The following is a 24382-nucleotide window of genomic DNA, read 5'->3' as shown; positions in this document are numbered from 1 at the left end:
AAGCCATCTAACTCAAATGGTATCATTTGTGACAGACAGAGTTCTGGCAATAGTCAGATGAGATGGACATCTTTAAAGGTCCCAAAGGATCCATCACATTTAAAATGCACAAAGTAAGCCTATATTTTTTGGCATGATTAAGCTTAGTGAGAATGGGGCAAATTTTCACTAAAACTGCAACCATTTCTTAATCATAATGAAATATTATCCTAAAATTAATCAGCAAGTGAAAACAAAATGAAACAAAGGCAAACAACAGACAACTCTTCTGGCTTTTAAAAAGTGGCTGTTACCTTTTGGCATCCAGTATTGCAGTGGACAGCGAGTCAAGAGCCTAAGCAGGTTCTGGCAGAGTGGCATCATTTTATGAGAGATCATATAATGTGATGATATGATGCTGATGTCTGAATTTTGATTAAACATGTTGACCACTCGTGCTTTTCTGTTCACAATGAACCTCGAGCTAGCAGTTTGCTTACCGTAGAGATTATGGGTTTTCCCAGCACTTGGTTTTCTCATACAGCTCTGAGCAATAAAACAAACAAATGTGTTTATATGAATTGTTATTTCATACAGAACCCATTCTCAATGCAGCATTTTGCCCGTGTGTTGTTTCTATTTGAATGTTACAGTCATGTGAAAAAGAAAGTTTTCACATGACTGTATCCAATCCTGTGAACATCCAAGTTGCTCACTTACTGCTCCCATATGATGTAAGTAGGTAAGTAGCAGCCAGGTGTTGATAATTAAATGACTGATCATCAGCAAGCGTGAGCACCTCTATAAAACTGGAAGTTTTAGCAGCTTGCTGGTGTGAAGCATTCAGGTGTGTGTTAACACAATGCCATAATCTTCCCAGGAGTCGTTGTCTCAGCACATTCACCCTGAGGTCAGAACATGTGATGCTCAGAGAATTGCAACAAAACAACGAGCTAGATCTCAGATTCTACAAGCTTCAGTTGGTCTGTTAAATGTTAAAGTTAATGATTATAATTAGAACAAAAAACTGAACAAAGTACTGCTTCTGTGGAAGAGTTGCCAGGAGAAAGTCTCTCCTCTACAAGATCATGGCTGCAAAGCTCAGGTTTGCAAAGTTGCATTTGAACGCAAGTTCTGGAACAACAAGACCTAAATAAAAATGTTTGGCCAAAATATACAGCACCACATTTAGCAAAAACCAAACACAGTATATCGGCACAAGCATCTCATACCAACTGTCAAGCATGGTGGTGGAGGGGTGATGATTTTGGCTTGTTTTGCAGCCACTAGACCTGGGTGCCTTGCCTAATTGACCATCAACTTCTCTGTGTGCCAACGTATAGTACAGTCGAATGTAAGACCATCTGTCCTAACGCTAAAGCTTGACTGAAATCGAATCATGCAACATCCAAAGCACAGAAGGGACTCTATAACAGAATGGCTGAAAAAGAAAAGTATCAAAGTGTTGCAATGGCCCAGTCAAAGTCCAGACTTCAACCTCATTGAAATGCTCACACACACCTCAATGAACTGAAGCGATTTAAAGAAAAGTGGCCCAAAATTCATCCACATCAATGTGAAACGCTGATAAAGTCATAAAGAAAATGATTGCTTTGAGTCATTGCTCCTAAAGGTGGTTCTACAAGCTACTGAATCATGCAGTCTATTTCGTTTTGAACAGGATTATAAAGAGTCATACGAAAACTTTCTTTTTCATATGATTGTAGATATTAGAGAAAAAAAAAGTTGTCCTCTTTCTCACAGCTCATCACACAACCCACAGACTTACCAGCAAAATACCAACATAACTGTACACGTATATGCACTATATCCATTTATAAAAGCATGTGAGACATAAAAGGAACAATACATAAGGTTCTTTTTCATTAAACTAAGTTTGACTCTCTTACAGCCTAAAGCTCTGAACTCTGCATTTGAGCTTCTTTTGAATCACTTTTTGTATTTCTCAGATTAATTGCATCTAAAATGAGTTCCTACTTGATGTTGCAACAGTCAACGGCTTGAAGGAAATGACTCATGGGAATTACAAGAAAGTACTATTTCTCATTTGCAGAACTTTGCTGACATTTACTTTTTAAAGATATTTGTGGGAGAGGTGCCACTGAAATTAACACTTCACAAAAGCATAATAAAGCAGAGGGCTGCTGCCTCCACAATGCCTGCTCATGGCCCCTGAAAAAAGGAAGATTCGGTGCACTCTTTTTAGATATGTCTACACAAAGCACACGCCTTATATTATATCTTCATAATAATCTGGCTTATTTCATGAATGTACAGTATTAGCATCAAATGAAATGCAGAAAGAGGAAAACCGCGTAATATTTTGCAATCCTTTTCTGATTTAAGAAGCCAGTTGAACCCTTTTTTCTCTTGTATTGAATACTTTATATTCTAAAAGAAAAAAGCTGACATCGACGTTGTTTTGACACAAAAGACAAGTGTAAAATGTATTATACATAAACACTCAAATGGCTTTCTGCATGTTGCATTTTAATTATTCTTGTTAATACTTTTTTTTGGTGGGGGGGTTTTTCCAGCATGATGTAGTTTAGAGTTAATCCTTTGAGTAAAGTGTGAAAAATGTAATACCAATTAATTTTGATTTAGCAAGTGATAGATTTGCAAATGGAAATGGGGAAAAACAAATCCAGCACAAAAGCCACCACTGAGATGTTTTCGCTAATTTATTGTTCGTGGGGTGTGTTGAGATCCCCTGCAAAGTGTAATGGATCTCAATTCACTAATACATGCATTTCCTCTCAGCATACTCAGTACTGTCTTTATTATCACAGAGGACAGCAAATGCACCGTTGATGGAGACCTTAGAGGCCCACTGGCATCTCTTGATGTGTCTTTGCTGCCATCTAGTGGCCACAGAGGCTAACACCGGTGTAATAAAATTTCGGTACTATAGGGGTCACTGTGAGGTCATTTTTCACTGTTTTGCTAGTTTTTAGAGGCCACTTTGGATTAGTGTGGGAGCGAACGTGCTCTTTGCTTAATGACCACTAGATGTCAGTAAGTGACTGTTTGCTTGGTGATCAGGTGCATTATTTGGAAGTGCTCGCTCATCCCTTCTGTTAGCAAAGAAGATGCAGACACCCATTTTTGTGAACAAGCTTGAAAGTCACCAGTGCCTCCTCACTCACTGAATCACATCCATTTACATTTTTTTCTGAGGTTATTTTAGTACAGTGCAAGAAAACAAAACAAAAGGCAAGACGTGAATAAGGGAGGAAGTTGATGAAATGCTTGTGATTACACTCCAGTGTCATTAACTGCTCAGATCCCCCCAAATTTGGGAAGTTTGGTAAATCCTGCCCAACAGGATTTAGAAACTATACGTGTGTATGTGTGTGTTTTTACACTGTTGAGCCTGAGACAGAATTTTTCTTCTGCTTCCAGGGGCCAGCACTGGGGGCTGGACAACACCTCTCTTACTCTCTTTGCCCTACTCCCTCCCCACCCTCTTCAACTTGCCATCCATCCTGTGGGCTGTGCACACAGCACCCCCGACCTCCCCTCCTCCTCCTTCTTCTCTGACAGCTTTGCTCCACCAGCTCTGCACTGTGCCGGCCTTGAGAGGAGTAAGGGAGCAGAAAGAAGCACTAGAAGAGAGGATTTGCTCAACCGAGGAGAGACGGACTGGGGAGAGGGACCATGGCTGCTCTCTCTGCCTTGCTGAAGACCTGGGTTATTCTGCAGACCTTGTGCCTGGTTTTGGCTCAAGTGGTGAGTGGCACAGAGGAGCTCAAAACCTGATCGGGGCTCAAGGGTTCAGGGGGTAAGGGCCCTCGGTAAGGGTCCAGTCGGCTATGGATATCTTGAGGTGATCTTGTAGGTTTCGTGCCATCTTGGGCTGGATGAAGGGATTAAATAACCACAGCATGGAAGCAAGGATATAAGTGTGATGAGTACCCAGCTTTATAGAATGAATGTAGAAGAAAATGATTTTCAGGGGTGGAAGCTATCTTGTGGATCTTTCATGAATCACCCTTATCGTACACGGACTCTTAGGTCTTTCTAACCATGGTGCCCTCTCTTTTTTAAGGCACGGATTCATCATTCCCTAGGCTACCTTTACAGGGGCCAAGAGGAGCACTATTTAACCAAGAATGATGGGATTTATTTTTTTATGTTTTTGGGGGGTCAAATCTTTGCAGCCATGCCAGATTTAAGAAAAAAAAAGTCAGTGTGCACTGACACCGACACACAAACTTTGTCCACTGAGCGTGAAAGCTGTTATTCAAACAGACACCTACACGTTATCTTCTGGACTTACAGGAGTTTTCACTTTCAAGGATCATTCTGTGTTTTGTTTTGGGGGTTTCAACACCTGAAGAATTCAAAGTGGGATTTATTCTTTTATCACTTGATGGACTGACCCTTGCAATAAAATGTTGTTCAAGACAGGCAGTAGGATGGAGAAGGAGGGGGGTGGGTTGGGTGGGGGTAAACAGTGCCAGTCTTTTAGCCCTTCCTCCCACATTCCTCCTCGATCCTTTGTGTTTACCTCCTCAAAGATGCCAGTTTTATCATGTTATTTTTGTTGCAATGCTCCATGTTAAACTCACTCGGTCGGCTTTCAGAGTTGCCCACCTTAACCTGCAGTAACCACTCCGGTATTTGGTTCTATGATGGAGGGTTAGGTTATATTTCCTTATTTGGGAAAATAAAACATACATCAAATGTGTTTTCATTTTTATAAAAATCCATGAAAATTAATATCCACTATGATATTACAATATATATTTAACATCTGTTAGTTATATATTCCACAATGATACTGCATCCTGATTGTTGCTACAGGCTACTGCACAGAGTGAATTAATAAATGTTGCTGTTTGACCTTTTTTCCTCTCTGTCTGTGTTTCAGAGGGGTCCACCTGGACCTCCGGGCCCGCCAGGCCCACCCGGCCCCTCTGGCACTCCTGGGTCAGATGGCATTGATGTGAGTATCCACACAGGTTTGCCAAATAGGTTTTCCCACAAAGCTCCTCATTGTACTGGAGAAATACCAAATCAGGAGGTGTGGCGCAGTACTGAAGTCATACCAGCAGAGAGCGCTGCAAATGAAAACACCGGCACAAAAGAGCTCTGTTCCCAGCAGAGAGAGGGGTCTTTGAGAAGAGATCCTTGCCTCAGACCCGAGTTTGGGTCACAGTAACGTGATATGTGCGAGTTACTCAAAGGGTTAACAACAGGCAAAGTTGTGTAAATGTGTTGGAAACAGAAGCTGCTGTAGAGCAGTGTGGAGATAGCATGCTTTATGGCTCAATACCAAATCAAATGTAAAAAGTCTCTTTTTTTATTAGCATTTTAGCCAAAAAACTATTTTTATAAAGCTCTGTATCTATCAATAAACGGTGTCAGTCTAGCATGTTATTAAACCTGTCACTCTTTGCTCACTCATCCAAAGGCTTAACAGTGGGATCAAAGCCTGATAGAAAACGCAGCCAGTGTAGACACACTTCAGAGTCCATCTAAAGATTGCTTATAATGTCAACACTGGAGCAACTGATTAACATCTGCCCGTGCGCCTCTCTGTGCTCAGTACAGTATATATTTATGTGGCACATTTTTCTCATGCTGTCTCGTGAAATTTGCGACATGATAAATCTTCCTAAATTCATTTCTATGAGGTGATGCGTAGCAATGAAAGGCATTTAGGTGATGAATATGATACAGTTGTGAACACAAAGGTGTAACCATGGCGTGTACTGTATGTTTAGTTGGGTTAACACATGCCCTTTGTCTATCTGCAGGGAGAGAAAGGGCGTCCCGGGTCACCTGGCCCACCAGTAAGTCTATACTGTCACGGTGCCAGTTTAATTTTGCAGCAACTTTAACTTGTGATTTACTTGAACACGGTTTTTACGGTGTGGTTTTTGCTGTAGGGGCAGAAGGGAGAGCCAGGAGAGCCAGGTCCTGACGGATCACCCGGGGAGAATGGCATTGATGTAAGTAAACTGTGTGCAAGAGAGAATGAAAAAAGGAGAAAAACTTTTAAAAATATTGCTTCCAGATTTTGAACTTCAATTTTGAAACGTATTTTCACAAGTTTTACAGCTTTTCCTTCAGACAAACACCTCCTCCATGGCCATTCATACGATGCCAAAGTAATTAAATGATAGATTTCTGTAATTTTGTGCATTTACTTGTTACAACTCAAGGCCAAAGAGTCATGCTGACAGGGTTTTTTCATTTACTACAGCAGCGTTTCTTTATCATGAAGAAAAAATGAGACATACTGCTGAAATTGTGCTTCTTTTTCATATATTAAGATATCCATTGATTAAATGTGTAGTTAGATTTCTCTACATTGACAGAAAGGGTAGCTTCACTGATGTAAGAGCAAAACGGGTTGTTTGTGGCCTGTGATGTAAAATAAGTTTAACATCCCTGCACTAGAGGCTCAGTCTTGTTTGTTGTCCTATATTCTGGATGATCTTTACAACATGCTATGTTTGTGATAGCACAGTCTGAGCACCCAGAGGTCAGTGTTTTGTAGCCAGGATATCAGGTTCAAAGCTACTACCAGAAGTTTTAGGACTACATTTCACAAACTCAATCCCTCTTCTTTGCTTTTAATATGTTTACCTCCATGCAACCACATCACGCTAAAATATGACTAGATAATAAAATACGCACTACAAGTGGTCTGTAAAAAGAAACCAGAAAGCTTGATTTTGTTGTACCTCACAGATTATTCATTTTTTTATCCAGGTATCTGTTTTAACAGTGCTGAAAGGGGCTGGTTAATATTATTATTTTTTTCCTACATATTTACACCAGGTTTTTCCCCAGCTTTCCACAGAGGACATGAAACCTATCGAGAGTGGAGTTTGTCCAATTGTCATTGGAATAGATCAGTTTACATAAGAGTTTAGAATATTAGTAGGTGTTGATGACGTTAGTCTGGTCTATATACTACACATTACTTGTTTTGCTCATGTATGTTTGTTTTAACTATAAAATAAGAGGCATATTATTATGGCATTGCAAGTCCTAACTACTGCCACTGTGCAGAGACAGAGACTCGTATATAACTGTGTCCTAGCTTTTTCAATGTGAGTTGCTGCTTCAAACGGAACTTGAGCATCAGTGCCAAACGGTCACATGCTAACAGAAGCACAAACACACACACACAAACACACAAAACCAGGCATTCCTCAGAGGTTAAGCCAGTAATCTGCCCCGGAATCTCAGTCTCAGGTTTGTTTCCCAATTACTTACCTGAACCAAGTCAACTTTGATTAAATGTGAGGTTAACCCTCCTGTGATGTTAATTATGTTTCATTTGTGACGGTTTTCAGTATATACTGCATAGCACATCTACCCGATTTCATTTCTTTCTGTTTGCCTCCAGGGTTTGATTGGAGCAAAGGGTGACCGAGGTCCTATCGGGAGACCTGGACCAAAGGCAAGTGTCTAAACCTTAACCTAAAAAGATTATTAGTGCAAAATCACAATTGTGCTGCTGTTCTGTGTGAAATCTGTTTGTGCTGCTGGTGGAATACTCTGAAAGGTTCAGATTTATAGAAATATAAAATCTCTGGGTAATGTTCCCTATGTCCTGTCACTGTGATGTTGAGAATGACGTCGAACTCCTGCTTGCAGGGGAAAGCGTGAGAATCGCTGTGTTGTTAAGGACTTTCTTTCATTCATCCTGGTGTGCTGTTTTCATTTCAAAAAGATATTGTCATTGTCATCTACATGTGTAATATTACCACAGTTAACCATCACAGATGTGTTACTGATTTCTGTTGTTTGCAGGGTCAACCAGGTCCAACTGGTGAGCCTGGAACTCCTGTGAGTAAATCAATTTTTAACTGTCACTTTTTTGGTTTTTGCAAACATTTTAAAAGAACTTAATATACAAAATGTCAACTCTAGTTTTCTGACAACTGAAGTTACAATGTAGCATCATAAACTGTACACAACAAACAGACACCATCACTTATTTCTTTGCATTTTACAACCCTGAGGTTTTGACTTTCCCGTCCTATGAAACCATTTCTCCTTTTTGTTTTAGACAGAGAGAGTAGCAGATAGGGACTCATGACTCGGTGTAGTTAACAGGTGCATTTCTAATTCACTGTGGGAAAACAGAATGCCAATTCCAGGTATTAAGACACAGCCTATTCAAAGAGAAGCTGAATAGCTTACCCCTTGAAGCTTATTTATATTGCTGTGGGAAATCTTTGTAAAGCAGATATAATCTGCTTAAGTGGCCATTGCCAGCTTGCAACATTGGGCATTATATATTAATTAACTTTTTTCCCCCTTCATGGGTTCCTGATCTTTGTTGTGGTCGTCGTGTTTTTCCGATTCTTCACATTGATTCCAATAATTTTAGCGATCTCCCTTTAGGATTTGTTTACATCTGTAATTCCGCATATGGAGGCTATGATCATCATCTTATAATGAGGAAAATTATTATTATACTCTCACTGATTCATTCAGAAAATGTGTTGAAAAAGCAGCCAGAAATGCACAGGAGCAATCGACGAGGCCACAACAGTGGTTGCAGATTATGTTGCAGATTATGTACAGAAATATTTCAACAGAAATATTTAACAGTCCACGAGGGCTGGCTTGCTTTAAGTGGTCGTGTGAGAAACTGCAGTTTTTGGCACTAAAGATTTTCAGCCTTCAGAGGTTGCTCTCCACTACTTATATGCAAAGCCAAAAGGCTTTTCATGTGCCTCCTATATATCATTCATTTCATTTTTTTCTGTTTAGTTACTCTGAGTGATGAATAAGTGATGCCCAGTATTTAATATGTATTATGATTGGCACCATTCAAAACACTAACCAGTGATGGAAAGGAAACAACTCATCTCTTATATTATTTTATGAGGCAGCCATGCAATTTACTGCCAGGGACCTTCAGTCAAAATGTTTAGATAACACTTTTTTCTAATATCTCTATTTAATCTGTTATGCATGTATTCGAGAGACGTACAATATCTGGCTTTCTAACTGATTTCTAACAGCTTACTGGATCTTGTTGTTTTAGATCCAGTAAGCAGTTGGAAACCTAGAAATTCCCTGAGAACATAACTATCAGATAGAGATTAGAGTAGAATAGTTTCATAATATACAAGTAGATTCATGTAAGGCTGTATTGAAGTTCAGTGCTTGAGTAACTGTGCTCTCTGTATATTAATATAAATTGATTCATGACTAATTGGCTAACATTATCTCATAGGGCTCTCGGGATACTTAAGGAGTGAGTTATGATTGACTGAATTAGGCATTCTTTTCGAGCCTGCTCAGTTCTCTAACAAACATATTGCAACACAGCTGGTTTTTTTAAGGCAACCTCCTTAGTGCCTTTTAGGTCACGCATGAATGCCTGACCAGCTGTGCCTCAATTTGGGTTCAGTTTATCCAAATGTGCTGTAAGATTTCTGCAGCTGACACGAGCCTGATGCAATCCTTAATAAAGGAGTCACACTCCATATTGTCATTAGATTCAGCCATTCCACACAAGCGATCATGAAGCATCAGCTGTAGCAGTCTTTTGCCACTAGGTGGTGCTCGATGTCCATCTATTGCACATCTTTGTAAGTCCAGAGTCATTCAATGTCATGCTTGAGCACAACACTATTAGTTAATCCGTTATTTAGCGTTAACAGGCGTACTGTCTGGGGGCTGTGCTGTACACCCAGCTGTCTTACGCTCCGCAGACAGGAGATCCAGCCCTGTGGGCTGTTCTTCCTCCAAGAAGGCTTACTTACTTAATTACTTTGTTTATAATTAATTCCAAGCAAAAGACACAGCAAACACAGACTGATTGTGTTCTGTGTCTTTGTTCCTGAGCGCTATTTAACCTGCACTGACACTGTACACACGCATTACTGAATTCCTGCATTTGGTTTTAATTGGCTTTTGGAAACATTAATTGATACTCTGATGGATTGGTTCCACTTGTTACACAGTAATTTAACCCCTTGTCACTTTTGTCCACACAGGGACCTGGCCTTCCAGGACTGGCTGTAAGTAGCTTCTCTGGTATTGTGCAGTTATGCCTTCAACTCTTTAAAGTGTGGCAATAATTTGTCTCTGGTGGGATAAGTACATATCATTTTGTTTGTCACGCTCACTAACATAACTGTCCTGTATAGGGTATTCCAGGGCCAATTGGTCTCCCTGGTGAGATCGGACCAACTGGACCAAAGGTAAGGAAACTCCAGCTTCAGTTTATTATGGGGGCCTTTGTAACTTCTCAGAAGCTCTTAGTCACAATTTCTTACTCTCCTCACAAACATTTAGGGTATCCTTGGACCACCAGGACCTCCAGGATTTCCTGGACCTCCGGGCAAGCCGGTAATTGCGAGGAAAAATCGTATGAATTGTCATCTTTCTTTCTGACTCTATGTCACAAAGATCCTCGAGCTAAACACAAAACCACCTTTTGAAAAGCCTGTTTTAAAAAAAAACCCCATACACTAGTGTATCATATGTAGGTTTCCTTGTTGTTGTAGATCCATTAAGCAATTAGAAATCTGGAAAGATAGCATAAGCAACAGCCATTAACTGAAGCATTGCTTCAGACAGCAATCTCAGCATGTCAGCTGGTCTCAGTGCCTGCCACATCAGCTGATGCTCACCTGTGCATCCTATTAGCAAGTCTGATGTAGGGCATGCTATTTAAGCTGCTCCAACCGGCATAAAGTTGATGCTGCTTCTGCAAGCCGCATTGGGCCTAACATCTACTTCTACAATAGCGCCTCTATTTTATGCTATTTTCTGACTTATTGAGCGTCACATTCTCTATTGTTGGTGTCTGCTCTGGTCTTGCTGCTACGCTATACAGGGAGTGCAGAATTATTAGGCAAGTTGTATTTTTGAGGAATAATGTTATTATTGAACAACAACCATGTTCTCAATGAACCCAAAAAACTCATTAATATCAAAGCTGAATGTTTTTGGAAGTAGTTTTTAGTTTGTTTTTAGTTTTAACTATTTTAGGGGGATATCTGTGTGTGCAGGTGACTATTACTGTGCATAATTATTAGGCAACTTAACAAAAAACAAATATATACCCATTTCAATTATTTATTTTTACCAGTGAAACCAATATAACATCTCCACATTCACAAATATACATTTCTGACATTCAAAAACAAAACAAAAACAAATCAGCGACCAATATAGCCACCTTTCTTTGCAAGGACACTCAAAAGCCTGCCATCCATGGATTCTGTCAGTGTTTTGATCTGTTCACCATCAACATTGCGTGCAGCAGCAACCACAGCCTCCCAGACACTGTTCAGAGAGGTGTACTGTTTTCCCTCCTTGTAAATCTCACATTTGATGATGGACCACAGGTTCTCAATGGGGTTCAGATCAGGTGAACAAGGAGGCCATGTCATTAGTTTTTCTTCTTTTATACCCTTTCTTGCTAGCCACGCTGTGGAGTACTTGGACACGTGTGATGGAGCATTGTCCTGCATGAAAATCATGTTTTTCTTGAAGGATGCAGACTTCTTCCTGTACCACTGCTTGAAGAAGGTGTCTTCCAGAAACTGGCAGTAGGACTGGGAGTTGAGCTTGACTCCATCCTCAACCCGAAAAGGCCCCACAAGCTCATCTTTGATGATACCAGCCCAAACCAGTACTCCACATCCACCTTGCTGGCGTCTGAGTCGGACTGGAGCTCTCTGCCCTTTACCAATCCAGCCACGGGCCCATCCATCTGGCCCATCAAGACTCACTCTCATTTCATCAGTCCATAAAACCTTAGAAGAACCAGTCTTGAGATATTTCTTGGCCCAGTCTTGACGTTTCAGCTTGTGTGTCTTGTTCAGTGGTGGTCGTCTTTCAGCCTTTCTTACCTTGGCCATGTCTCTGAGTATTGCACACCTTGTGCTTTTGGGCACTCCAGTGATGTTGCAGCTCTGAAATATGGCCAAACTGGTGGCAAGTGGCACCTTGGCAGCTGCACGCTTGACTTTTCTCAGTTCATGGGCAGTTATTTTGCGCCTTGGTTTTTCCACACGCTTCTTGCGACCCTGTTGACTATTTTGAATGAAACGCTTGATTGTTCGATGATCACGCTTCAGAAGCTTTGCAATTTTGAGACTGCTGCATCCCTCTGCAAGATATCTCACTATTTTTGACTTTTCTGAGCCTGTCAAGTCCTTCTTTTGACCCATTTTGCCAAAGGAAAGGACGTTGCCTAATAATTATGCACACCTGATATAGGGTGTTGATGTCATTAGACCACACCCCTTCTCATTACAGAGATGCACATCACCTAATATGCTTAATTGGTAGTAGGCTTTCGAGCCTATACAGCTTGGAGTAAGACAACATGCATGAAGAGGATGATGTGGACAAAATACTCATTTGCCTAATAATTCTGCACTCCCTGTATGCTGTTAGGCCTCCTTAGCATGTGTGGTGAGGTTCCAAATATAAATAGTGCAGATGGAACAAAGATAAAAACATTCTTTTTAGCCTGATATTAGTAAATGTTACATTAACATAAAAAATAATACCTGTTTGAATATGAAATATTTTATAATTGTATTGTTTACTTGCAGAACAGTTCATAGCGCTCTAGAGGACAAACATTCACAACGCCACTGCCTCATCCCAATTCCATTACACATAAGCACTAAAGCGCTGCTTGAATGTACTCAAAGTTAATCCACAGAAAGGATGTCACAGTAAACAATACATGAAGGCACTGAGACTGGTGAGATCGGCTTTAAAAACTTAATAAATAAGCTACCGGGAGTTCATTAGGCTTAATCAGGCGTACATTTTCATCAGTCTAATTGTTGCTGACTGAAATGACTGAATGAGATCACAGGCAAGGACATACTGCTGATGCCATGCTTAATGCGTGCTCTATCCAGCACACAGTTAATGTTGGCGTGTGTGTTTTTAATGCGCCGAATGGTAACAAAACACCAAGCGCAGCCAGAGATGACTGCTGCTTGAACAAGTCCCAACAGACACTAAGTGGTGATGCACTAAAAACAGTTTTAAGAGGTATGCTTTTAAGTCATTTTCCAGCGGCGTATGAACTCTCCTGTGTGCATCTCTCTGATTCCAAGAAGGGGAGGGGGGGTGCTTCATTGAGAGTGATGTTCCCAGCCCAGGGGAGTGTATTTGTTTAGCTTTAGTGCTGTCCTAGGGTAAATAAACCCCCATTAGATCAGTGGGCTGTCTCATCTGGCTGTTGCAGAAATACATCAGCACCTGTAGAGATACTTTAACTTTCTAACTCAATCTATAAACAGAAAGGGGGGGAAATGGAGGAAGAAATAGATGGAGTGAAAGAGGGAGAGAGTGCTGGCTCAGCTTGGGAGGGTGGTAGACGCAACTGACTGCCAACTGTGACTGGGTGACTTTGCTCATCCATGTATCTGTCTGTCTGCTTAGGGTCCTCCAGGCAAGTTTATTGTTGGAGAAGAGGGTAGTGCAGATTTCGAGGTAAGATCTAAAGATTCCTCCTCTCTTGCAAATCTATTCTGACACAACTTCACATTTTATAACCCATACACTGCATATCCTTCTCACTATCTTTTCCCAGTGTCCTCTCAACTGCCCAGCAGGACCTAAAGGCCCACAGGGACTGCAGGGAGTCAAGGTGAGTAATCTGTCTGTTTCAGGCATCAGTGATCGTTTCGCATTACCAAATTATTATGACACCATCCTGCCTAATTGTTTCCCCTCTAGGGACACAAAGGACGTGCCGGTGCTCTCGGAGATCCTGGCAGCATTGGAAGACCGGTGAGCTGCTACAATCTCCGCTTGAGAGGATATGCGCGTGCACTCAGACACCCATACGTGTACATGCCGTACAGTTGCTTTTGCACACTCACCCACCGTACAGGACCAAGGGGAGGCGAGGATTAGCTCTAATGAAGCCCCCTGAGGCACATGACTGGCATTAATCTGGCTGCGATTAGTCAGGCCTGGCCCTGGCTCTGGAGTCAGCACACAGCAAGCCAGATGAAAGGGGTGGTGAGGAGCCAGGTACATGAAGAGTTGGATGAGAGAGTCAGGGTTAGCGCGGGCCTCTCACCTCGCTGTATTAAGCAGAGCTAATGAGCATACTGTGGGCTCCAAGGGAGCGGCTAGCCAAGCCCCAGGAATTAGCCTCTGATCTTCCCACACAAGGAGCTTTCTGGCAGTGCTTGCTTTAGATGCTCAAAACACTCAACGCATCAAGCAAGCGCTCCTCCGAGGCCGACCAGTATTTTAAAGGAGCTGCCTGGCTCAAGGTTGCTCTCTTTTCTTCTAAAACATAATGAAAGCTGTTTACATCCTCACCAGTTGTTTAAATGGATATCAACAGGGTTTGCTGTATCACTGATGCCCACGGTCTTACTCCATAGTCTTACTCCATCTTTGGCATCACAAAGATGGAGTAAGACTATCAGATTTATCTTTAAAGTGCGGAAAAAAAAACAAGAACTTAATGAACCTGCTGAGGATGGCGAGCAAGATTCTGGAAACCCAGCAAAAATAATATTTCTTTATTGGCATATAAACAAATGGTTTGAAGTGTCCAGTTCAGGGGTCGCATCATTCAAAGGGCAGGCTAATAGACTGCTCAGGCTAAACTGAGTGTTGATGAAAAGTGTGTAACTTCAGCAGGGAAACAATTAGGCCAGCTTATCTTATTGTTGAGCTGAGCATCTAGCTGGGCACTAGAGTTCCTAAATCCTCCCAGTAACGCGAAAATCTCCCTGATTATGTTTGTTTAATCCGTGGCCTTCTGGATATGCAAAAACAAGTCGTGCTTTCGGGGAGTAACAATTGGCGCTTTGACTATTATTCCCCGTTTGCCCAAGATTTCAGTCTTTATGCTAAGCTTATCCCGACTTATCCCGGCACGAGAGCGCCATCGAGTCTTCGCTTCCGCCCCTTTAACAGTCTTGGCAAACCCATTATGCGCTGATTGAACTGCTTCAGGTGCTGAAGACCACCAGAGGATGGTGTGAGCAGGCTGCAGATCATCGATAGGCCTCAAAACCACTCACACACCAAACATGCAGACATCAGAAACGGGTTTCAATGAGATTTTTTGGTAAATGTTTGCAAGTCAAACATATAGAGACAAAACTAAATGAAATCTGTGGCTTGATTAAACATTTTTCAAGGTTTCACAATTGCTTCCAGGCACATATGCTACAGGGCGAAGCACATACTTATTATTATTAATAATCTTTTTTTTTGTTCTTCATCAGGGCCCCAAGGGAGAAGTTGGCATCTCTGGGGAGCAGGGCATCCCAGGACCTTCAGTATGATGATAATTGAATATTTATAATTTTCATATTATAATCTACATAGTATCATCTCAAATAGCCATTTCTTGTGGACAATGGTGTCTGTCTTACCATAGTTTGCCTCTCTTCTAAGGGTCCCATGGGTCTGAGTGGTTATCCAGGAATGATGGGTCCCAAAGGAGAACCAGTGAGTACTACACTCAGTTTATCACATATAAAAAGCATATTGGCTTTTTGTTTTTCTCCCTCTTTCTCTCTCTCTGAGTACTGCTCTCATTCTTAGATGAGCACCAAGGAGGCACAGCCAGACTTGCCCCCACTCTACAAACATCATCCATTACCAGCAATGGGGACATATGGAAATGATGCTAACACAAATCTCTCTCCCTCTCTAATGAGTTGGGGTTGTCTGGGTCCACGGTGCCTCCATCTGTAGTTAATGATCCGCTGTAGCCATCCGTCTTACTGTTAACATTAGCCACGTTAGCCAAGTTAGCACCCCGGCTTAGTGCCAAAGCAAGAGTGCCTGGCTCTCTGTGTAGCTCCCATTAAAGAAGTGAGTTAAGCTCTAATTATCCCTTTATCACAATGAGTGGTAGGCTACCGCGACTTAGCTCCCTCTCTGATCCGAACAGATTGATGGCACTTTGTTGTTTTCCCTCAGGGCCCTGGTGGGTACAAGGGCATCGGCGGACCAGTAGGACCTCCTGGGCCACCTGTAAGAACGCACACACTTAAAGACACACAAATACAAATTCAGCTACTCATATAAAGAGGTATATTCTCACACTGAATGCACTAAGGCAACTGTGAGTCTGCTCTTTTCTTTTCAGGGTGAAGAAGGACCTCGTGGACCACCTGGAGAGCCAGGCGATAAAGGAGACAAAGTGGGTGACTCTTGTAGTGGTTTCCCTGAAAGTTTTTATTTATTTTTTTTGTCAAGGCAGTGGTGTGTGTAAAAAAAAAAGAAGCTATTTCAGAGCTTGAATGGAGGCAGCGATACTGATGTGCGCCGTGGCTCTACTGAGGCTGATTTCTTTATCTTCTGCAGGGCAGCCGAGGTATCCAGGGCCCACAGGGTGCAGTTGGCAAAAAGGGAGAGAATGTGAGTGAACGCACTTTTGTTTTTTCAGGCCACAGTTGTGGAGGTGCTTGGCAAGGTGTGCCAAATGAAGTCCACTGACTCATCTGCCTGCTTTTTCAGGGTCTGCCGGGTATTGATGGGAAAGATGGCACACCTGGCATTCCTGGAATCAAGGTAAGTGTGTGCCAGCAGTGATAATGATGAGTAACTTCAATCGGAGGTGAAAAAAACAAAAACATTAATTTATTCTTCTTCTGCTCTCATTTATGCAGGGTGGCCCCGGTCAGGCCGGGATGCCCGGTCCTCCTGGTCCTCAGGGAGCAGCGGTGAGTGATCATTCGACGGGGGCGTGCGTGTTTTGTCGGAGAACTGTTCGACAACGCCGCCAAAAAAAAAGCACATGCAAATAAACAGTCATTGTCACTCAGACCACGTAGAAGCGCAATCTGTTCTTCTCTTGAATTCAACAAAGCCAGAACACAGACAAGGGAAACCAGCTTGAAGCGGTGTGTAAAATTTCGGCGTGTTTTGTTTTCTGGGCAGTCATCCAGGTTAACAGTGACCCCGTGACCCATGCTGCTTTAGAATAAAAAGCACCTTGAAAATAGCATTCTCTCTTCAACCGCAAGCAATTTATCACAATCAGACCAGTGGGTAGACATAAGTGTGTGTTTGTGCGCGCGCCGTTCTGACTAACGGGTAATGGAGCATGAGATGTGCACTGCATGAGATGCTGCGCGGTCACTGCAGTGACACTAACACTCCCTAAAACTCATACACTGCAACTTAGCCTGCTTTATGTCAAACTGTGATACAGCAACCACACACACACACACACACACACATAAAATCACTGCAAGGTCTACAACTGTAGCAATCAGACCACAAGCCTATTTTTATCATTATATCATTATATCAAACTGCATTATTACCACCAACTGCCGACGCCTACGTAGCCATGTGCATTTCACGCTTGCGTTCCTGAAACGTGTCTGATGTGCAGATATGTAGCTTTGATTAGGACTGTTTTCAGCATTGTTTATTCCATCTTCAGGGATTACCCGGCAGCCCAGGAGCTAAAGGTGGACCTGGAGCAAAGGTATGCCTTCTACATGTTCATACTGCAAGTTTGAGATAATGCAGCCCGGGGTATGTACATGAATTCCCTGTGAGCCAAAGATTAGGCTTCAGACTCCTCTAAACACCAAGTTTCCAGACAGTGCTTCCACTCTCGTCTCCATATGTCAGTGAGAGTGGATATTGCTAACATTGCCATTTTAGACACACAGCTCTGGCAGTGAGAAGAGAAGCCCCAGCCACCTGCTTTTTAAATCTTTTGTCTGAGAGATGCGTAAAGGGAGGGGAACTACAACAACTTGTTTCAGACTCTGGATGAACTAAGAAGATTTAACCCCCCCGCTCTATGTTGGACTGTGAATCGTGTACATTTTCTCTAATAGAGTCCATGAATAAAAATGATGTGGAAATGAGCATAATAGGTTTTCATGTTCTTGTAATGTGTGCCTTTCTTTTATAATATTCTCTTTCTAGGGGGAACCTGGACCTAGAGGTCATGTCGGCTTGCCTGGGCCCTCTGGACCTTTGGTAAATATATGATTGTTTCTCTTCTTTGTGGTCAACTTGAATTTCAGGGTTTTTTTAATATAGCACCAAATCGCAACAACAGGCACCTCAACAGTCTTTATATTGTAATATAAAGACTGTGGTAATAGATAACAATCAGATGACTCCCTATGAGCAAGCGCTTGGCAACAGAGGGAATGAAAAACTCCCATTTAACAGGACAAAATCTCCAGCGGAACCAGAAGATCATCTGCCGTGACCAGTTAGGGAGGGAGAAGGTAGCAGACGGAGACAAGAAATTAGAGGTCATGTGGGCCTTTATGTCTTTGAGACATTTATGTAGTGTTTAATATGCACACTGAGGGATATATCCTGGGTAATATTCCTCACAGTGTTACTGGAGGCCAAAGTAATGCCATCCAGAGTAAGGATCTGGTTAGTGTCTACCCAGATCCTTACTCTGGATGGCATTCATAGCAAAGTAGAAAAAACGTTAAAAGCTATAGCATATAGTAAATAATTGTACTTTCTCACTTTCTCAGGGTGAGCCTGGTATTCCTGGTGAGCCTGGTATGCAAGGAATCCCTGGACCTAAGGTACAAACCTGAATATCACAATAAAACACTAGCGGCAGCTGCTGCTTACTCACCTCACCTGATGTCCGCAGGGCGACAGAGGGGAGCGAGGACCAGTTGGGCCACAGGGAGCAGCCGGCAAGCCTGTAAGCTGCACCGTGTCTTTTTCAGACATCATAACGCGCTCTTTACTTCAAACACATCATGCAGCAGAGCTTCTGTTTTCCCCTCACAGGGAAGCAAAGGAGAGAGAGGGCCCATCGGTGTGCCTGGCGCCCAGGGTCTCAGTGGAACAAAGGGAGACAAGGTCTGTGGACTTTGTGATAATGCAGTTACACAAAGCTGCATATTGGGGGCAGTGTTTACTCACTAATAGAACGCGAACCCCCCACAGTGAAACCCTTGAATGAGTGAAGCAATATAAATGATAATCTAGGCATAATCATGTTCCTTGTTTTAGAAATGAGGCAACATCTTTCTTAGTTTGTGGTCTCTGGTGTCGCTGGTTTCAATCAGCACTGAATCCTTGTTTTTCTGAGGATAATCCAGTTTACATTTGTCCACATTTACATTTACTCCGTCTCTCCTGCCAGGGCTTCCAAGGAAAAGTCGGGTCAAAGGGGGGCATTGTGAGTAGCGCCTCTTTTAAACTGCACCACTGGCTCCGTACTTAAGAATACTTTCAAGAGCCTTTTTCATTTCCCTTATTCTTCGTTACCTCTCTGTCGCTTTTAGGGTGACCCCGGAGTCGAGGGATTGGCCGGCGAAAAAGGCGAAAAGGTAAAAACGTGGACATTTGTTCCAGCACAGACTTAAGCTGCTTTAAAGTAGTTGGTGGTTTTTGTTGCCATAAGGACCACAAAAAGTTTCCAAGTTTGAAAAGAAAAAGGAAATAAATAAATGCAACTTTTAGGCTTTAGATAAAAAAATAAAAAAAAAGGTTTAAACATTTGGTTCTGGAGGCATCAAAGCAGAGAGTTATATACAAGAAAATGTTGGAAGCATTACCAAAGTTAAGAAGAAGAAGAGGATGTCTGTTTTTTTCAAATTTGCATACAAATCCCCATTATAATCCAGATGGCAAATAAGCTATTTACATGACAGTGAGGCAATGATGCACATTTGGGTCTTTGAAGCTGCATTTTTAGATGTTCATTTACAATATTCATCCTTGAATTATTGCTCAGTGAGTGTCTCCGAGGCACAAATGATGGATGGAAATGATGAATGGGGAAAATGACTTTCTGTCTTTGCTGTGACAGGGTTTGTCTGGCGAACCTGGGCCCAAAGGACAGGTGAGAGTTACAACGAGTAGAAATCTGACTGCAGGGATGGACTTGTTTTGCTTCATTCTTTCCCTACTCATATCCACCTTTCTATAAGTCAACCCTGACCTTTAACTCTGTAACCCAAAGCCTATGGCATTAATTATAAGAGTTAATTCTCATTATTCATGATGTGTTGGGCCTCACTGGGTTGATTCTCTTTTTTCTTCACAGCAAGGAATCAGGGGTGACACTGGACACAATGGACCCACTGGAGATCCTGGCAAACCAGGAGACCAGGGACCACTGGGGCTGCCCGGTCCTAGGGGGCTTAATGGAGAACGAGGAGTACCCGGTATGCCGGGCATTCAGGGACCAGCAGTGAGTTCCACTCTTAATCACAGACACATACAGACAGAACACCAATCAGTGTTTAGTCAGTGCTCAGTGTTCTCCTCCTCTCTCCAGGGACGTGATGCATCTGACCAGCATATTGTTGAGGTTGTGCTGAAGATGATGCAGGGTGAGCATCTAGACCTGCTTTAATCTCCTGAGGAAACATTAAAGATCAGTTAATCAAAATGATGATGTCCTCTCTTCCGTTACAGAGAGGCTAGCGGCCGTGGCAGTAAGCGCCAAGAGGGCTGTGCTTGGTGGTGCAGGTGTAATGGGGTCTCCCGGACCGCCTGGACCTCCAGGGGCATCTGGGCCTCAGGGACCACATGGCTTACCTGGTGCCCGCGGCATCCCCGGCATTATTGGAGCACCTGGGCAAATTGGAAACACGGGGCTTAAGGGTAAAACTAAACATTAGTACTTTTGCATATTGGAATATCTGAAGTTGAACTTCTCAGGCATTAAACGTGTTTTTTTTCTTTCATCTACCTCAGGAAAAAGAGGTCCAAAGGGAGTGAGAGGTGATCCAGGTAGACCTCACTCAGGTCCACCTGGAGCTCCGGGAATACAAGGTAAGACCTGAAGCCTTCTAAATGAACCTGTAAGGTAAGATTTTGTGCATATTCCTAGGCAATTCAGTTCAATTTGATTCAATTCAGTTTATTTCATGAAGTTTTAAATCGCAAACACTGTCAGCTCAGGGTACTTTATATTATAGGGTTAAAGACCCTTCAATAATACAGAGAAAACCCTGGCAATCAGACAACCCCCCATGAACATGCACTTGGCGACAGTGGGGAGGAAAAACACACTTTTATAAGGAGTTAAGTTGTGTTAAGCTGATGTAAATTACATGATATCACAGGATCTGTCAAATCTGTGTAATTTCACCTCCATCATGGCTGGGCCTCAGCAGAATGCCACTAAAAACTGTGCAAATCACATAGTACTCACTGTCACTGCAATCTGAGGGCAGAACCACAAAATCTAGTGACATTGCCACCTAAAACTTTCTTATAAAAAACAAAAAAAACCTTCTTGTTTACAGCATACTCTCATGTTCAAATTTTAAGATGCAAATGGGAGTGCCAGAGGGATGGAGAATTTTTGAATAGTAATATTCTGGTGACTGGGCCAAAAGTCAACACAGCTGCTGCAAAAACGTAACTTACAATGGATTCACTTGTGAAATCAAGAAATTTTAAGATTCTGGACAGCCTTTAAAAAAAGTGCAGTGTGCGTGTGACACAGCAATACAATCAAATGCAGTAAAGTCAGAACCTGTGTATGAGCTCAAATGTGTCTCTTCATCCCTTCACATGGATTTTGTTGGTCTCCTAAGAAGAAGAGAAGCTTCAGTGGACATTTAAGTCACATGTACATCAACGTGTACTCACAAAGTGTGTCTCAATTGCACTTCGCCTACATTCAACCTAGCTTTTATACCTCAGTCGAGTGTAACAATCTTTTCTTGGGGCACTGTAGTAGTCCTTCCACAAAGTTTTTTTCATGGACACAGATAAGAAGAAGAAGAAGAAAGGTACTGCAAGCAACTGAAGGACCTGGCATTACTGCTCTCTCCACAGGAGAGCCTGCTGAAAGGCATTTTAAAGGCATCATTAACTCCAGTAATTTAACAGATGCTCTTGAATGAGAATGTAATAGGCTTGCAACAGCACACGCTAATTCAAATACAGGGAAACACACTCACACTTCTGTGTGCACACATGCACACAACTTAAATATATGCTTGCATACAGTACACACATGTAATCCAAGTCCAGAATGGGGTTTCCAACCCTTAGAATGAAATTTGGTGCAGTTAATCTTTTTGACCCCTCGAAATCAGTTAAATCCCATTTGATGTTAAACTCTGTCACTCTGCAGGCCCCCCCGGTATCGATGGAGTGGCTCGGGACGGTAGGCCCGGAGAGAGAGGACCTCAGGGAACACCTGGAGAGGCCGGTCGCCCCGGTAAGTCGGGTCCGCCGGGTCTCCCGGGATTCTGCGAGGCAGCGATGTGCCTGGCCGCGTCTGCTTACACCTCACCGAGACTACAGGAGGCGGGAACGATCAAAGGACCCAATGTTTAGAGGCCCCGTCTCCCCATAAGCAGATCACAGCACCTGGGAGAGAGGGAGCAAGGCAAGGAAAAAAAAAAAAAGGCGAGAGACCACTCTTCTCAAGCCGGGCAACATCCAGAACGAGAGGTGGGGGGGGGCAATAATAGTACATTGACTGCATGTGTAGCCCCCCCCCACCGCTCCTTCCTAGAACTGACAACCTGAAGTTTTGACTGGTGGGACATCATGATCTTAATCCTCCACATCACCATGACAACAGCAGCTCACAGCCACCCACATCCGTCTGAAATCTCAAGTGTTTTTTTTGGATGTCGGTGTCAGCGCCGTCCAAATATCCCAGTCCTGCTCAAGCAGTGAAAGAGGAACAGATTTCATATTACATCTCTTTTTTTTTTGGTCTCTCACCAACTCAAAGCATCTATGAGCTGAAAGAAGCTAAACCAAATGTGGTGAAGGATGCTTTTTCCTTGTTTGGTCACTTTAAATGTTTTTTTTTTTCCATATGCAATATTTTGTCAGAGGAATGTTTTGAAGTTTTAACACCCTGCCTCTTTTCCAACATCACACCCGTTGCCTTAAACGTGTACCCCGAAAACCTGACTAATAAATGATTGCAGCCCCAGTTTCCACTCAGTACTGTACCGCATTGTAAAATGTAGTCTTTTTCATTTGTAGGCTTGAGTGAGATCCCTGATTTACCTCATGTGTACACTGCCCTCCCTTCCCAATCCCCCGCTTTCAACCCAAGTCTCGTTTTAGAAACTAACAACTAGCTTTATCTCTTCTTGTTGTTGCCTGGCAACAGCATATCCCGATGGGCACTCCCATCTCCCACAATGCAGTGCTGTAAATCTTTGTAAATGTGTGTTGATTATTATGTAGAGGAAAAGGAATGGGTTACGATATGCACCAACAAAAATCCTGTGTTAATGAAATCAGTGAGTAATAAGGAGTTCCTACAGAAATAATGACTCCTCCTCAGAGCAAATCAGTTAACGGTCCTAATGTGCTTTCTGTGCCACTGTCAACTTTCCATGGGAGGTCGGTGCTTTAACGACAACTTATTTTCATCAAAAGAAGCTATTTATTGTTCTTTATATATAATCATCTGTAAAAAAATAAATAAAGTTGTTTGCTGGCTGTTCAGGCAATCCCAGACTAATAAAGAGGAACCTTTTCTAAGAGCCAATGTTCTTCTGTATCATGTTGGGAATGGAAAATGATCTATTTCAATTCGTTTTTCTTGATATTTGTCCTCGTCCAAATCTTTAAGAGCACCCATGTATGCATGTAAATAAACTCCCATGCGTCCAAAGCTGCATACGCTCAGCATCTTTTAATAATCTTGCACTACCGAGGCAAAAAGTTGCAACCATTCAGCACTACTAGACTGCACACATCAGATTCAAAATTGCTCAAGGGCAGTATTTGCAACTGACAGGTCAGTTGCTTTTGCGATGCCATAGCTTTGTGCCTGGGGGAAAAGATAGCAAGAACTGTGAGAAGCATTCAGGGATGTCTAACATTTTAACATTATGAGTTGGTCTATTTTTTTCTAAAGTCTTAGGAATAATAATTCAACATTATCGACAGTTCAGTATGACAGAGTGCACGAACCTCAGTTTCTCTATTAAAAGTCTTGTGTTAGATCAAGGTACAGCCTCTAAAGTTAAAAACAAAAAAGCCAACAGAAGTTGCAAACAAGTTCCTCTTGTGGCTGGCTAAAAAATGGACTGAAATCTCCACAGACTTACGTGTTTAAATGCTCAACTTTGTAGCATTCTACATAAACCCGATAAAAAAACAAAACAAAAAGAAAAAAAGAACAACTTTTGTCTTTTTTTATATTGTTCTGCTTTGAGTCAACTTGTACCTCAACATGATAGTGTGTGGTGGGGTTTTTTTTGTCCATCCAGCTGGATGGTGATGCTGTAGGCTGACAAGTGCTTCAACTCCTGCAGCTGTAGCCAGTTAGTGTTTGCTATTGTGGTCTTAATCCACTAATTCGATAACTGAAGTGAACCATTTGGCGCATTTTTAGTGAATTTTCTGATTAATTTGACTTGCTGATAGTATGAACCATCCAACAATTCTATGCTTCACTTCTGCTGAATGACGTTCTAGTATTTTACTAGTT

At 42.2% G+C, this 24382-nt stretch overlaps 1 protein-coding gene across 2 annotated transcripts; it reads left to right on the top strand.

The window, feature by feature from the left end:
- Nucleotides 1-3471: 3471 nt before the first annotated feature.
- Nucleotides 3472-23372, top strand: col9a2 (procollagen, type IX, alpha 2). Of its 2 annotated transcripts, XM_040020301.1 has the most exons (32): nt 3474-3732; nt 4877-4951; nt 5766-5801; nt 5898-5960; nt 7370-7423; nt 7777-7812; nt 9981-10004; nt 10134-10187; nt 10282-10335; nt 13405-13455; nt 13556-13612; nt 13702-13755; nt 15219-15272; nt 15391-15444; nt 15922-15975; nt 16091-16144; nt 16309-16362; nt 16462-16515; nt 16614-16667; nt 17396-17440; nt 17893-17946; nt 18468-18521; nt 18593-18646; nt 18736-18807; nt 19094-19129; nt 19236-19280; nt 19763-19795; nt 20000-20146; nt 20234-20288; nt 20374-20562; nt 20656-20733; nt 22049-23372. In XM_040020301.1, the coding sequence occupies exons 1-32, from the start codon at nt 3661-3663 to the stop codon at nt 22252-22254; spliced, it is 2076 nt and encodes a 691-aa protein (XP_039876235.1). In that variant the 5' UTR covers nt 3474-3660; the 3' UTR covers nt 22255-23372. The 2 variants fall into 2 exon arrangements, with proteins under 2 accessions (XP_039876236.1, XP_039876235.1); XM_040020302.1 differs by lacking the exons at nt 5766-5801; nt 5898-5960 and having other exon boundaries at nt 3472-3732.
- The last annotated feature ends 1010 nt before the right edge of the window (nt 23373-24382 follow it).

Source organism: Simochromis diagramma, unplaced genomic scaffold (genome assembly GCF_900408965.1).
Source record: "Simochromis diagramma unplaced genomic scaffold, fSimDia1.1 OVJJ01000753.1, whole genome shotgun sequence".
Classification (NCBI taxonomy): domain Eukaryota; kingdom Metazoa; phylum Chordata; class Actinopteri; order Cichliformes; family Cichlidae; genus Simochromis; species Simochromis diagramma.
Note: the sequence above shows the minus strand (reverse complement) of the source record. Positions and strands in the feature narration are given on the sequence as shown.

Coding starts and splice junctions, on each gene's coding strand:
- col9a2 (XM_040020301.1), top strand. CDS start 3,661: ATGGCTGCTCTCTCTGCCTTGCTGAAGACCTGGGTTATTCTGCAGACC. Junction 15,976..16,090: donor TAGGACCTCCTGGGCCACCT/GTAAGAACGCAC, acceptor TTTTCTTTTCAG/GGTGAAGAAGGACCTCGTGG. Junction 19,281..19,762: donor CCGGCGAAAAAGGCGAAAAG/GTAAAAACGTGG, acceptor TTGCTGTGACAG/GGTTTGTCTGGCGAACCTGG.